Source organism: Camellia sinensis, chromosome 6 (genome assembly GCF_055761805.1).
Source record: "Camellia sinensis isolate YWXY chromosome 6, ASM5576180v1, whole genome shotgun sequence".
Lineage (NCBI taxonomy): Eukaryota > Viridiplantae > Streptophyta > Magnoliopsida > Ericales > Theaceae > Camellia > Camellia sinensis.
In genome coordinates this window covers 196,238,414-196,253,584 of record NC_138966.1, presented here as the reverse complement: position 1 = coordinate 196,253,584, position 15,171 = coordinate 196,238,414, and the positions used below count along the sequence as shown (strand labels likewise).

The following is a 15,171-nucleotide window of genomic DNA, read 5'->3' as shown; positions in this document are numbered from 1 at the left end:
TGTTTACAATGCCTTGTTCATCTACTTATGGCTTTCTATTTTTTTAATGTAGGAGCTTCACAAGTAGAATCTCCTCGGAGAGGTCAGGCTTTGAATGTCCTCAAAGGTAAGTAACAACAATAGAGGAAAATAAGACTTTTGCTTAATCTTGAGGAGGAGATACTTGAAACTCAATTGGAAGAGGAAGAAACAGAAAAAAAGAAAGAGATACCATTGAAAAGAAGGAAGAAAATGACAATTTCTCCCTCTGACCTTATTGGGGACTCTACTCATGAAGCAACTACCAAAGCAATGGAAGAGGAGCACTCCAAAGAAATCATTGTATTTCAGAGGTCTGAGAAGAGGAGACAGCAGCAAGTACTAAAGGATGAAGCCGCTGCTGCTGATGCACTCCAAAGAGAAGCTGTAAGAAGGCAACAAACTGCCGAACATTATGCTCTTCGCAGTTCTCCAATCATTACTACCACTATTTCTGAGGCTGGTAATTTCCTTTAGTTTCTTTGCTGATTTCCTTTCTTAAAGTTCGAGCAACAAAACTTATCATTACTTCTTATTTTCTGATCTGCAGCAAAAGTTATTCCACATCCTTCTCCTTTGTCAGATGAAAGGCCAAGAAGAAATAAGAGCCCCACAAAAGTGCCCATGAATGTCGAGCCTATCCAAACAGTATTCCTTCTTTCTAGCTCCACATTTTCCATATCTTCTTTGAGGCCAAACATACCTGCCCCTTTATACTCAGGCCTAACTTTGTATCAACCTCACTTAACCTTCATTTAAGCCCAATTCTCTCCTTATGGTCTTGGCTATTCCTTCTCCACCTGAGGAGGTCCCAGTTATCACTTCATCTTCAGTGATAGTTGATACTCCCAGAGAAGACACTGGTAGCTCACCAATTCTTTGTCCACCATCACCATCTAGCTCCAGTACTTCTTCTCTTAACTTATTGGTGGCCAGGACTATAAGCACTACTAGGGACACTTCAATCTCTTCTCCTATCCCTACGCAGCTATCTCCTCCTTCCACTAGAAATCTTTCTACACCTCTAATGTCAGTGATAGAGATGAACATTTTTGAAGCTAGGCTGGCTAGCCTTTTTGACATAGCTTCTACCATTCCAGCAACCAATAATGAAGCTGAGCCATTGGTTCTGGCTGACTCTCTTTTGGAAATTTTTGAGAGCTCCTCAACCATCAATAGGGCTTTCTTACCTCCATTAGACTTGGGCACTTGTTTGGAATTGCTGACATTATTCTCAAGGATCCCATTCGAAGCCTTACAAAGACCTATCATCAAGAATGGTTTCCTCCAGTGCTGTAACGTCATTGAGAAATCCAACATGGCTATTTCAAGTCACTTGTCCCAGGCAGCAGCTACCATAGATTTTTACGTCAACATCTGCCATATTGCCAAAGCAGCAGAGGAGAAGCTATTGAAAGACAAGGAATTTGTTTCCCATATACATGCCGAGGTGTCTAAATTTAAGGGACAACATTCCTCTGCTTCTCGATTTCGAACCCAACTCTTGGAGAAGAAGGCTCAATTAGAAGAAGAGTTATCAACAGTTAATCTAGCCTTGGATCGAATTGCTACAAAGTTGTAAATCACCAATCAATGGCAGGACATGGCTACAACCATTCAGCTGTTCCCATATCTTAAGAGTAGAGAATCAATTGTAAGGGAACAACTGAAACATTGTACTGATTTTTAGGCCAATTTATGGCTACATGTACTCAACTCTATATGAAATGAAATATTTATTCATTATTTGAGTGTCTTTATGCTTCTCTTATTTAGCATTTTTTACACTCACTGTGTTTCCCACACAATTGGATAATAAGGTTTCAAATACCTACCATTAATTTTCTTAGGACGCACATATTCATTCAGATTTTTCAAATTGTATGCTCCTCCGAGCAAGAATTTATGAATTTGATATGGACCTTCCCATTTAGGTGACCATTTGCCAAACTTATGGCTTTTAAATCCTATTGGAAGTATTGTCTTCCATACCAAATCATCTTCATCAAAGCTAATGTGCCTAACTTTTTTATTATAGTTTTTGGCTGTCCTCTTTTTTTGGAAAAGAATACTATTTAATGCCAAAATTCTAGCTTCACCCACATTTTCTAATTCCAAGAACATGCTCTGATGGTACTGTTCCAAATTTAACTTGTCTTGGCATTTCACCCTCAACGACTTAATGTTAACCTCCACAAGAAACACTGCATCATGCCCATATACTAAGGCATAGGGGGTAACTCCTGTACTTGATCTTGGAGAAGTCCTATAAGCCCACAATACATCCAACAACAAGTTATGTCAATCCCTAGGATTGTCTTTCACAATTCTCTATATTCCTTTTTTGAAGGACTTGTTGGATGATTTTGCCTGACCATTTGCTTGTGCATAATAAAGAGTGGAATTAACAAGGCTAATTCCAAATTTTGCCACGAAAGATTTTATCATCTTTCCATCAAATACAGTCCTATTATCCATAGTTATGGTCTGTGGGATGCCAAACCTGTGAATCAGATCTTTAATAAATCTAATAACCTCAGTTTGATCCACAGCTTTATATGGTTTAGCTTCAACCCACTTAGTGAAGTAATCTGTGACCACTAGGATGAAACAATGGTGTTTCGAAGAGGGTGGATGTATTTTCCCTATCATATCCATAGCCCAACTTCTAAATAGCCAAGGCTTCACAACTGCATGTAAATCAGTTATTGGTACATGTCTTATCATGCCATGTTTTTGGCATCCCTGGTAACCTCTAGCATACTCTATACAATCTTTAAAGATGGTTGGCCAATAGTAAGAATGCCTTCGAAGCAACCATCTCATCTTCACACCAGGCTGATGGGCACCACAAATGCCTTCATGAACTTCAGCCATGGCTGTTAATGTTTCCTTCGGCCCTAGACATTCCAATAACAATCCATCTGCTCCCCTTTTGTAAAGAGCATTACCATACACTATGTATTGCATAGATTGTAATTTGATCTTTCTGTTGGCTTTCAAAGATGGGCTAATTAGGTACTGCATTATTGGTGCCTCCAATCTTGATCCTGTAAGTCATTATGATTGACTTCTAACACCACATTCCTCTTAGTTAAAAGTGGTATTAATTTTTGATATGTTGTTTGACTTATGTTCAATTGAGTGTCATCCTTTCTTCTGAAATTCGAAGCCTTCTAAGCTACATCATTGGCTTTATTATTCATGAACCTTGGGATATAAGTCACATTTGCTATCTAAAACTGAGAAAGCAAATGTAATGCAACAACATAGTATGGTAACATGCTTGCATTTTGACATTTGAAAATTCTTTTCACTTGGTTGACCACTAATTGAGAATTTCCAAATATATCAACTGCATGAGCTTGTAATCCAATAAGAATTTCCAGTCCTATTATTAAAGCTTCATATTTAGCTTGATTATTGGAACAAGTAGTTTTATCCACTCTGAAACCATGTGTGGTTTTTATCCCCTGTGGTGACTTAATTACAATACCAATTCCAATAAGACCATTGGCCTTTGAACTGTCGAACCAAATCTGCCATGGCTCAACACTGATCATACCAAGATCCATTATCTCCTGGCTTTCCGTTTGACATGGATGATCTGCCAAAAATATAGCCAAAACTTGTCCTTTACTGCCTTTTGGGGGACATATTCTAGATGAAACTCTGACAAGGCTAATATTCACTTGCCAATTCTTTCCTTTAACATTGGTCTAGATAACATATACTTAACCAAGTTTGTGGTTGGAATTACCGAGACAACATTAGGCAAAATATAATATCTTAATTTTATTGCTACAAAGTACAATGCAAGGCACAATTTTTCTACAGTTGAATATTTATATTCACAAGAATTTAAAAACCTACTAAGGTAATAAACTGCTTGCTCCTTGTCTTCTTCATTGTCCTGGGCTAGGAAAGCTCCCAATGAATCCTTTGCTGCAGCAATGTATAACTTCAAAGGCTTGTCGCTCTTTGGTGGCATCAGCACTGGAGGTTTGGCCAAGTAGGCTTTAATTCCTTCGAAAGCAGTTTGATGCTCTGTTGTCCACACAAACTCCTCTTCATCTTTCAACTTTAATAAAGAAGAAAATACTTTAGTTTTCCCTGCAGTGTTAGAAATAAATCTTCGAAGAAAATTAACTTAACCAAGGAACTTTTGTACTTCTTTCTTACTTGATGAAGGCTTGGCCTCAATGATGGCTTTGGCTTTATTCTGATCAATCTATATTCTTTTCTTGTGTACTATATAGCCCAAGAAGTTTTCCAACTGATACACCAAAAGCACATTTGAGAGGATTAAGCTTCAACTTGAACTTTCTTATTCTTTCGAAAGTTGCTTCCAAGTGAACCAAGTGTTCCTCCATAGACTAGGATTTTACTACAATATCATCAATGTAACACTCTAAATATCCTCCAATGAGATCATGAAAGATAGTGTTCATTGCCCTTTGATATGTAGCCCCAGCATTCTTCAGACCAAATGGCATTTTAACCCATTCGAATGTGCCAATGTTCCCAGGACATCTGAATGCTGTCTTATGGACATCCTTCTCTGCAATGCAGATTTGGTTGTAACCAGAATATCCATCCATCATAGACAAAATCTCGGGCCCTGCTGAACTGTCCACCAATAAGTCTACTATGGGCATGGGGTATTCATCTTTTGGGGTTACCAAATTCAGATTTCTAAATCAATGCATACCCTCATCTTGTCATTCTCTTTAACTACAGGCACAATGTTTGACAACCATTCAACATACCTAGTTGTTCTAATGAAGCCTGCTTTAAGGAGTCTGAGAATTTCCTCATTCACTTTCTGAACTACTTCAGGACTCATCCTTTTTGGTTTTTGTTTGTGTGGTTTGAAGTTAGGCTTCATAGGGAGCCTACGTTCCACTATTGACCTATCCAATCCTGACAGTTCATTATAAGAACACGCAAAACAATCTTTATATCCCTTTAAAACTACCAATAACTGACCCCTGTCAAGAGCACTTAACCAAGCACTGATATAAGTGGTTTGCTGTGAAAAACCTTTCCCTAAATTGACTTCTTCCAAGGGGTCTTGTATTTGAGCACTTACTAATGCTTCTCTTTTGATTTCTTCTTCCCTCGAAGCAACTTCTTTGCTCTGTTTTGCTCCCACTTTCTCTGGTTCAATATCTTTGTTTTCTTCCTCGTAGACAAAGTCTGTCCACAAGACTTCTTCTTCTTGTATTTCCTAGACCTTTGTTTCGATGTCTAATGCACAGTACTTATCAAAGGTCAAAGACCTGACCTGTTGTTGCTTCTACTTACAGCCAACTACCATGTCTTCTCTCTCTTGGTCTTGAACCTTCTGGACTATCGATTTTATGTCCAATATTGAAAACTTAGTTAAAGCCAAGGGTCTGGCTTCTTGGGTTTCATCTTCTTGCCTACAACTAGGCATCATTATCATCCTTGATGATGAATTCTTCATAAGCACTCTCCTGCACTAAGTGCTTCAGGTGTGCTACTTCATCATCAGCCATCACTTCGACTGAACCATCAGGTTTTCTCAATATACTGAGTGATGTCACTCCTTTAGTATACAACTTGGCCTCTGCAAAGTCAGCACAAGCGATAAAGGGTTGAGGGTCTACATTGATCTCCCCTGTCTCTCTATTACATAAGGCCATCATTATTTTCTAATGTAGAGAGAAAGACACACATATATTGGTGTAGATCCAATCCCTACCAAGTAAAACATTATACTTGGCATTACTATCTATAACAAAGAATGTCGTCATGCAATCTCTGGTTCCCACACTTAGGTTGATGGGTAAGATATCCTGATCCATCTGCTTATCCCCAGCGAAGCCAGTAATGGTTATGCTAGTTGGGATTTATCTGGGGTTTCTTTTTCCCAGTTTCTTTAAAGAGGACTTCGGAAGCAGGTTCACTGCGGCCCCATTATCTACCAATATCTTGTTCATTTGTATCCCATCGAAAAAATCCTTGATATACAAGGGCTTAACGTGCTGTGTCATGGATGTTGTAGGATATTTAAAGGGATATAAGAGATTAATACTCACTTCCTCACTCTCATCTTCAGTTTCCATTGGTGTGGCCACTTCAGACTCATCTTGAACTATGCTAACCTGTGAATCTTCACTAGAAATTGGAATATGGTCAATTTCCTGACCTTCTTGGTTTCCATCTTTAGCCTGGAACTCCTGTGGCAATATATACACCATATTTACTGACACTGGAGGAAATGAGCCAAACTGAACTGCTGGCTGCACTTGTTTCTTTTCTAGGCAAACTTGTTTAGTTTTTTCAGAAGCATTTTCTATTCTACACTCCGATACTCAGTACTAGTGACTTCCTTCAAATAGTCTGCTCCTGCTATTTTTTCGACCAAAAATGTCTGTTCGGCCATGAAGGCATCAAACATCTCATCCTCAGCCATTTCTTTCCTTTGGCCTAGTTCAACTTCTCCTTCTGTCTCACTATCGCCTTCCATCAAGGCTTCTCAAGACCTGCTAAGATGGATCTTTCGCTGACTTTCAGTTCAGTGTGAACTTTAGCCAATTGCTCTTTGCTGACACTTCGTTTGTTCTAAGGAGCCAATTTTGGACTAGAATCCAACTTTGGACTTTCTGTTCCTTCTGTCTGGCCTTTTGATTGGGCCTGTAAAACCCAAGTTATTTATAGAATTATTTTTGGATAGATTAATAATTAAAATAAATTGTATGGGTAATTTAGTAATCTTAAGAATTAGGTTTTTTTAACCCTTTTAAAAAGAAAAAGAAAAAAAGGGTTTTCATGTTATGTGGTATCACAATATTACAGAGGTTTCGGAAGAGAGACTGTTGTAGAGATTGAAGGCTCAAATTGGTGATAGTTGGACACCCATTGGTGGAGGTAAAAGTTCACCTGTATTACTGATTATTAGTTTTATTTTGAGAATTGGATGTTTCGGTGCAACGTGTAAGAGTGGAGCAATTTGGGTGGGTGTGTTTTGATTTTTGGGTTTTGTACATAGGGTAAGGTATGTTTGGCTATTGAATTGGGTGGATAGATTTGGTGTCTCTGGGATTTTAAGCATATATATATAATGGGTTCTTGTTGATGTGTGAAAGACATCAAAATATTAATTTATTAGGTTCGTGTGATTGAATTAGTGGAGCTGGGTGTCTGGAGGTAGTGTGGTGGAATATTATTTTAAGCGTTTGAGGTAAGTAACCCTCTATCACTGTTGGTACATTTTTATTCCTATTGAATCGTTTAAAATTATAAGTACCTATTCATAGCCTTCATGTGCTCTTAAAATAAAATATGGGTCAAGTATAAAACAACATCGAATATTATTATGAAAATTATTTGAATATTTTGTGAAACTAGTCTGAAAATTGTACTAAAGTGTTAAAACCTATCACCTACTTCACCCACTTAAACCTACTCCACTAAACCTAACCCACTACACCACTACCACCTCACCTACTCCACTAAACCTACCCCACTACACCACTACCACCTCCACTTCACCTACTCCACCTACCACCTACTACCACCTACTCTTCTATATATAGGAATCATTGTAACATTCAATATATATCAATCAATATTACATCAATAATACAATTCTCTATTTCTCTTTATACATTCAATTTCAACATGGTATCAGAGCAGGTTTAGAACCTAATATTTTCGCTTCACCGGCGGGCGGCAACCTCACCTTAGCCGTCCGCCGGACCTCAACCTAGTCTGCTAAAATTTTCTACACGTACCTTGAAATTTCCTTTCTTCAACCTGCTGAGTGCACAAACCACAGACAGCACACCGTATTTTGCTTTTTCTGACTTGGTTGGGTTCAGCGTTTGGTACCTGGTTGAGGAGGGAGGTTGCGCCGCCGTCAATTGGGGGGGACGATGGCGCCCTGTCAGTGTCGCTGTGTGTGTCTAATAGTAATACCAGCTGCAGCTACAAACACGCCTCCGATATTTCCATTGTCGTCGATTCTCGATCTGAGAGGAAGTACAGGAAGAAGAAGGAGATTTTCGGGCATTTCTTCCACAAGCCCTAGCTTTAGCTTCAGGGGAAGACAAAGACAATGCCTCCTCTTCAACAGAAATTCTGAGTCCACTTGTACTACTAGTGGTCCCTTTCATCGATGCAACTCTCAACTGGGCGGAGACCTTGCCCCTGCTACCTCTGCAGCCTACGGAGTGCTTCTCCTTGTTGGTGGTCTTTTTGCTTATACAAGAACAGGAAGCAAAGGATCGCTTCTAGGAGGCCTTACTGGTGGATCTCTAATGGCTGCAGCTTACTTTCTTATGCAAGCATCAGAGATGAAGGAAATAGAGGATGCCCTTGCGTTTGGATCCACCTTCCTCTTTGCGTCTGTATTTGGTATAAGATTGGCAGCTACTCGCAAAATAATGCCCGCAGGGCCTTTGTTAGGTCTTTCCATCTGTGCGTTGGCTGTGTCTCTTAAGCAGCATAAAGACGAAAAGAGAAAACCAAACAGGGGGGGCTCTCTCTATCTTTCTGATTTTTGGAGAGACCAAACCCACGGTCTCTCTCTCTCAAACAACAAAGTCACACGCTGTTCTTTCTTTTCTTTCTTTATTTATTTCTTTCTTTTCATTCCTTTATTACATCTATACCCATATCCATCATCACACTCTTTCTTTATTTATTTCTTTTAATCACCTTTTGCACCTCCCTCACCGACTCCCTCACCACAAAATAGAATTTTTTATTTATTTATCTTATCTTTTTTATGTTCCATTTTTCACAATAAAAATAAAAATAAAAATAAAAATAAAAATAATAATATAGCTTTGCACACCAAACCATATTTTATTCATCTCAGGGATCAACCCCGATCAAAAAAAAAAAAAAAAAAAAAAACCACACACAATCAATCAAAACAAAACACCCAAAGATTTGTTTTCTTTTCTGCAGCCGGCCACCCATCGACCTCACTTCTTCGCCTATTCCGCCGGTCTTTTCTTCTTGCCTCCGTCCTGGGCGGCCCTTGACGGTGTTGCCTCTATGTTTCCCACTCCACTGGGCACGATCACTCCACCCTGCTCCTCCACTACAGCATATGGCGGACCTCCAAATCAAAACATCACGGTGGCCTTCCGCTTCAGCTCCTTGTTTTCCGCCTTTAGCACACTTATCTCTGCTCGCGCATCCTTATACATACGCTGGAGCAGAGCCAGTTGGGCGTTTAAATGCTGCACCTCATTTGTCCTACTCTGCAGCCGGTGCGACAGGTTTGTGACCGCAGTCATGGTTTCCACACATGACTTCAATGTATACTGATTGGCTTCAATGTCAGTTTGCACTGCCATTTTTTGCTCCACAGACCGCATAGGAAAGTTCAACGGAGCAAACCCTGGGGTGCTTGGTTGAGGTTCACTGGCCCCTGCACCAGTTATCTCTCTTGTTGACTCGTTAAGGTCTGGAAAGAGAGTGAGCAGACCACGGGAAGACGAAGCCATTTTCTGGACAACAGAGTGTTACAAAGTGTCTCTCTCAGAAATCTCTCTCAGAAAACAGAGTGTTACAGCGTATCTCTCTCAGAAATCTCTCTCAGAAAACAGAGACACCAGAGTGTTACAGAGTATCTCTCTCAGAAATCTCTCTCAGAAAACAGAGTGTTACAGAGTATCTCTCTCAGAAATCTCTCTCAGAGAACGAAGAGGTTTCCACTGGTTAGTTATGCTTTCAAGCCTCAACCTCCGCTTCGGTTTATAAAGACCATGATGAAGAGGCAGACACGCGCATCGCGCGCCACTTGACGCCAGACGACAAAACGGGCGCGCAAGCCAATGTGGTCACGCGTCTCGCCATCATGTCCGGCACACCTTTTTATGGAATGGGCGCGCCTTTTGATGGCCCGTCTTTTGATGGCACGCCTTTTGATGGCACGTTTTTTGATAGATTGGGCACACCTTTTGAGGGTGCAACTTTTTAAGGGTTCGACAAGACTCTGTAAACTGTCCCGACATTGATTCCGGTTAGCTCCTTTATGGGTCCGACAAGACTCTGTAAACTGTCCCGACATTGATTCCGGTTAGTTTCTACAAGGGTCCAGCAAGACTCTGTAAACTGTCACAACAACTGTCACAACATTGTCTGCTACAACGGTCCGACATGACCCCATAAACTGTCTTCTACATCGGTCTGACACCGCCATACAGTGTCCTCTACAACGTTATGACACCACCATACAGTGTCTTCACCATCGGTCTGACACGACCATACAGTGTCTCCTATCCTCTTTTCTTTTATGTATTCGTCTATTTTCTTGTTTTGTTACTCTCTTCAAACTCAAGTTGGCTAGTTCCTATCCCCCTTGAGTTTGCGGGGGGCTGTTAAAACCTATCACCTACTTCACCCACTTAAACCTACTCCACTAAACCTAACCCACTACACCACTACCACCTCACCTACTCCACTAAACCTAACCCACTACACCACTACCACCTCCACGTCACCTACTCCACCTACCACCTACTACCACCTACTCATCTATATATAGGAATCATTGTAACATTCAATATATATCAATCAATATTACATCAATAATACAATTCTCTATTTCTCTTTATACATTCAATTTCAACACTACCACCTCCACTTCACCTACTCCACCTACCACCTACTACCACCTACTCTTCTATATATAGGAATCATTGTAACATTCAATATATATCAATCAATATTACGTCAATAATACAATTCTCTATTTCTCTTTATACATTCAATTTCAACATAAAGGTTTATTCTAAAAATATCAAATATTTTATTTAAAAGTTGTGTATTGTTTTGAATTTTGAACATCACTCTAGTCTGACTACGATTTGGACCCTAGCCAATGGGGGTTATTTATTGGCACAAAACTAGTTTTTTGGGGGGGCTTTACCACCAGCCTATGTGTAGTTTTGGGCCTTGTCACGGGCTAAGTGACCGTAGTCACCAAGAGTTGGGTTTTGTGAATCGCATCATTGAACCATCTAAATATTGAACCATTGATTTGGACAACAGAATTTCTTTGAATTACCTCATTGTCTTTTCAATTAAAATGCATTGCTACACTATTTATTTTCAGCTATGAAACCATCTTACAGAATAATTGTTCATTTATTGAATGGTAGCAAAAAAATATATTTATTAGTTATCCACTGTTTCTTTTGTATACTTGATCCAACTAGACGTGATGGTTGGTTATTTACTGGGGTGTCTAGCTTATCCTTATTTTTTTTTCAGATTCTGAGGAGTAGAGTTGCGCGTGATTTTTATTTGTGGGAGTGTCGAGAGTAGGACTATGATTTAAGTACTTGAATTATTGTTTTGTTAGTGGATTTTATTAGTGGACTTGGTGGACAATTTCATATGATAAGAATTATCAATTTTTATGGATTTTAGCATTATGATAATTAAGGATTTAATTGGAGTATTTTACATTGTTGGCTATGTGTTGGACTCTTAGCCTTACATGCTCACTTAAATGACTGTTCGGCGTTGTCACGGAGCTTGAGGCGTGACAATATTGTGGTATCAGAGCCAAGTTATAATTTTAAAGACTGGTATAGAATAGTAGTGAGATTGGGTGGATGTAGGATTGGGAACGCTTATAATTTAGTATAATGTTAATTTTATTTACATGTTATAGAGACTTGAGAATAGAATAAGATGAGGTTTTATTATTGATGCATATAGGTTGCAATGGAACATGAGGAGACATTGGCAAATATGGCTAAGAATATAGGCCAAGGTCAAACGAATTGACGGACTGGTAATAACAATCAGCGAGAGAATGTGACTAATAATGGTAGTGGTTCTCAAGCAGTCAGAGAAAATCAGGGGCAAGAGTTGGGACAACAAGAACAAGTTGCAATCCCTAACCCAGTTAGAATGGTTCAAGTGCTTCAGACTTTGGCCGGGGTGGTGCAACAAAAACCACCATAGGAAATAACTTGACTAGACTTACGGAGCAACAACAACGGATGCAGCCAGGTGTTGGGCCACAACCGAGGGGATGTTGTAACATTACTGAGTTTAAGAAGATAGCCTTGGCATTTGACGGAGCCACAGACCCTTTGGAGGTTGAAAAATGGTTGACAGAAATGGAAAAGTTGTTTCCCGTTTTTGAGTGTACGGATGACCAGAAGGTGACCTATGCTACGTTTATGTTACAAGGGATAGCTAACGATTGGTGGCAGATGGAGAAGCGCATACATGAGCATGATGCCAACCCCTATACATGGGAAAGGTTTAAGAATGCATTCAATGAGAAATACTTCCCTAGGAGTGTTCGTCTACAAAAACAGAGGGAATTTTCAAAGTTAGAGAAAGGGACTAAGATGATTGTTGAATATGAAGCCGAGTTTACGAAGTTGTCTAAATTTGCATCAGCATTTGAAGCAGACGAGGATAGCAAAGCACGAAAGTTCGAAGGTGGGCTAAGAACGAACATTATACAACAGGTGGTTCCTTTCAAGTTACCTACTTTTGGAGTCGTATTGAATAAGGCATTGTTGGTTGAGAGTGGCCTTACTAGAGCCCAAGAAGAGAAAGAAGAAAACTATAAGAAGAGGCCTAGTTCTTCCAACTTCCAAACTAATAACAGTTCGAAGGGCAATGCTAAAAGACAAAACATTTCTTCAATTGGGAGTTGGGGAAGTTGAACTATGGGTGGTAGTGTTGATAAGAAGAATGATCGGATACAGTGCACTAGATGTAATGGATTCCATCACAATAGTGAGTGTCATTAGAATACTAGGGCTTGTTTCTCTTGCGGGCAACAGGGGCATAGAATAGCTGATTGCCCTAACCGAAAGGGGCGTGAGACTAAACAGAAAGTATGGACAAATAAAGGAACTTCAACAGACAATGTGTCTTTAGGAAGTCAAAAGAAAAATGGAGGTCATGAGCCAAAGACTCAGGGTCGAGTGTACGCATTCACGCAACAAGATGTTCAAACTTCCAACATGGTGGTGTCAGGTACTGTTTTAGTGTCTTTTGTTTATACACATGTGTTATTTGATTATGGCGCTACCAATTCATTTGTGTCTATGGGATTTGTTGAGAAACATGGATGGAAATGTGTCTCTAGAGAGATCGACTTATGTGTTGAAACCCCGATAGGAGGTGTTATGGTTGCTAACTTAATTTTCAAATCTCTTGTGGTTAGTATAGATGACAGGAAATTGCTTGTAGACTTGATTATTTTAGATATGCGAGACTTTGACATAATTCTTGGAATGGATTGGTTGGCAACCAATTATGCTTGTGTTGATTGCCGAGGCAAAAGGGTAGTATTTCAGATTCCTAATCAACCAAAATTTTGTTTTGTGGGTAGTGGAGTTAACACTCCTTCTTTAGTAATCTCAGATTTGCAAGCTAGACGATTGTTGAGGAATGGTTGCGAGGGTTATCTAGCTTCTGTGAGAGATACCTGTGAAACTGAATTGAAGTTAGAGGATATTCTAGTTGTGAGGGAATTTCCCGATGTTTTTCCTGAAGATTTACCAGGGTTGCCCCTAGATAGAGAGAATTGATACCCGGTACGGGTCCTATCTCCAAGGCTCCATGTCGGATGGCCCCAGCAGAGTTGAAGGAACAATTACAAGAGTTACTAGATAAGGGCTTCATTAGGCCTAGTGTTTCTCCTTGGGGTGCGCTCGTTTTATTTGTGAAAAAGAAAGATGGTAGTTTTTCCCTTTGCATTGATTACCGAGAGTTGAACAAGGTGACAATTCGAAATAAATATCCTTTGCCTAGGATAGATGACCTATTTGATCAGTTGCAAGGAGCACAAGTCTTTTCTAAGATTGACCTTTGCTCTGGCTATCATCAATTGAAGGTTAAGGTAGAAGATATACCTAAGACAACCTTCCGAACTAGGTATGGGCATTATGAATTTTTAGTGATGCCGTTTGGGTTGACCAATGCGCCTGTAGCTTTTATGGATTTAATGAACAGAGTATTTAAACCCTTTTTAGATCAGTTTGTGGTAGTTTTTGTTGATGACATTCTTGTGTACTCGAAGAGTAAAGAGCAGCACGAAGAATATCTGAGAATAGTGTTACAAATATTAAGGGAGAAGAAATTATTTGCTAAATTAAAGAAGTGTAAATTTTGGTTGGAGAGTGTATCATTTTTGGGTCATGTGATATCTAGAGATGGGGTGTCTGTTGACCCCAAGAAAGTGAAGGCGGTGGTAGAGTGGAATAAGCCTACTAGTGTCACTGAAATTCGTAGCTTCTTGGGTTTAGTAGGTTATTATAGAAGGTTTGTTGAGGGATTTTCTTGAATTTCTATGCCTTTGACTCATTTAACACAAAAAGGGCGAAATTTGAATGGTTTGATGATTGTGAGAAGAGTTCCTAGGATCTAAAGAGTCGATTTGGTGTCTACTCCAATACTTATAGTTCCGTCCAGAGATGAAGGTTTTACCATCTATAGTGATGCATCGAAGATGGGCTTGGGTTGTGTCCTGATGCAGAATGATAAGGTAGTGGCATATGCATCTAGGTAGTTGAAGCCATATGAGCAGAATTATCCTACGCATGATTTGGAGTTGTTTGCCGTGGTGTTTGCATTGAAAATCTGGAGGCACTACCTGTATGGGGTGAAATGTGAGATATTCACTGATTATAAAAGTTTGAAGTATATTTTCACTCAAAAAGAATTGAATATGAGGCAAAGGCGATGGTTGGAGCTATTAAAGGACTATGATTTGACTATCAATTATCATCCAGGAAAAGCCAATGCAGTGGCGGATGCCATGAGTAGAAAGACCCCGAGTAATTTGGCTACCTTGATCACTAACCAAAAGAATATCTTAGACGACTTGCGAAGGTTGAATATTGAGATTAGATGGCACAACCATGGAGTGCAGTTGGCAAACCTTAGGGTTCAACCCACATTGATTGATAGAATTAAAGATGCTCAAGGAAGAGATCCTCAGTTGCAAAAACTTAAGGTTGAAATGGAAATAAGGCTTCAGATGGAATTTTGTATGCATTAAGATGGAACCTTGAGATTTGGAGAGAGGTTGTGTGTGCCTAATGATTTAGATCTCAAGAGAGAAATCCTGAGAGAAGCTCACAGTTCAGGGTATACGGTATATCTAGGGAGCACTAAAATGTATAAAGA

General features: G+C 39.6%; 2 protein-coding genes across 2 annotated transcripts in view; one reads left to right on the top strand and one right to left on the bottom strand.

Moving 5' to 3' along the window:
• LOC114313042 (PWWP domain-containing protein 1) overlaps positions 1-15,171 on the bottom strand; it is a 226,302-nt gene that overhangs the window by 168,145 nt on the left and 42,986 nt on the right. The window lies entirely within an intron of this gene.
• On the top strand, positions 12,754-13,571 carry LOC145793967 (uncharacterized). The gene is made up of 2 exons (XM_082876887.1): positions 12,754-12,771; positions 12,819-13,571. Exons 1-2 carry the CDS (start codon positions 12,754-12,756, stop codon positions 13,569-13,571), a joined length of 771 nt encoding a protein of 256 aa, XP_082733013.1.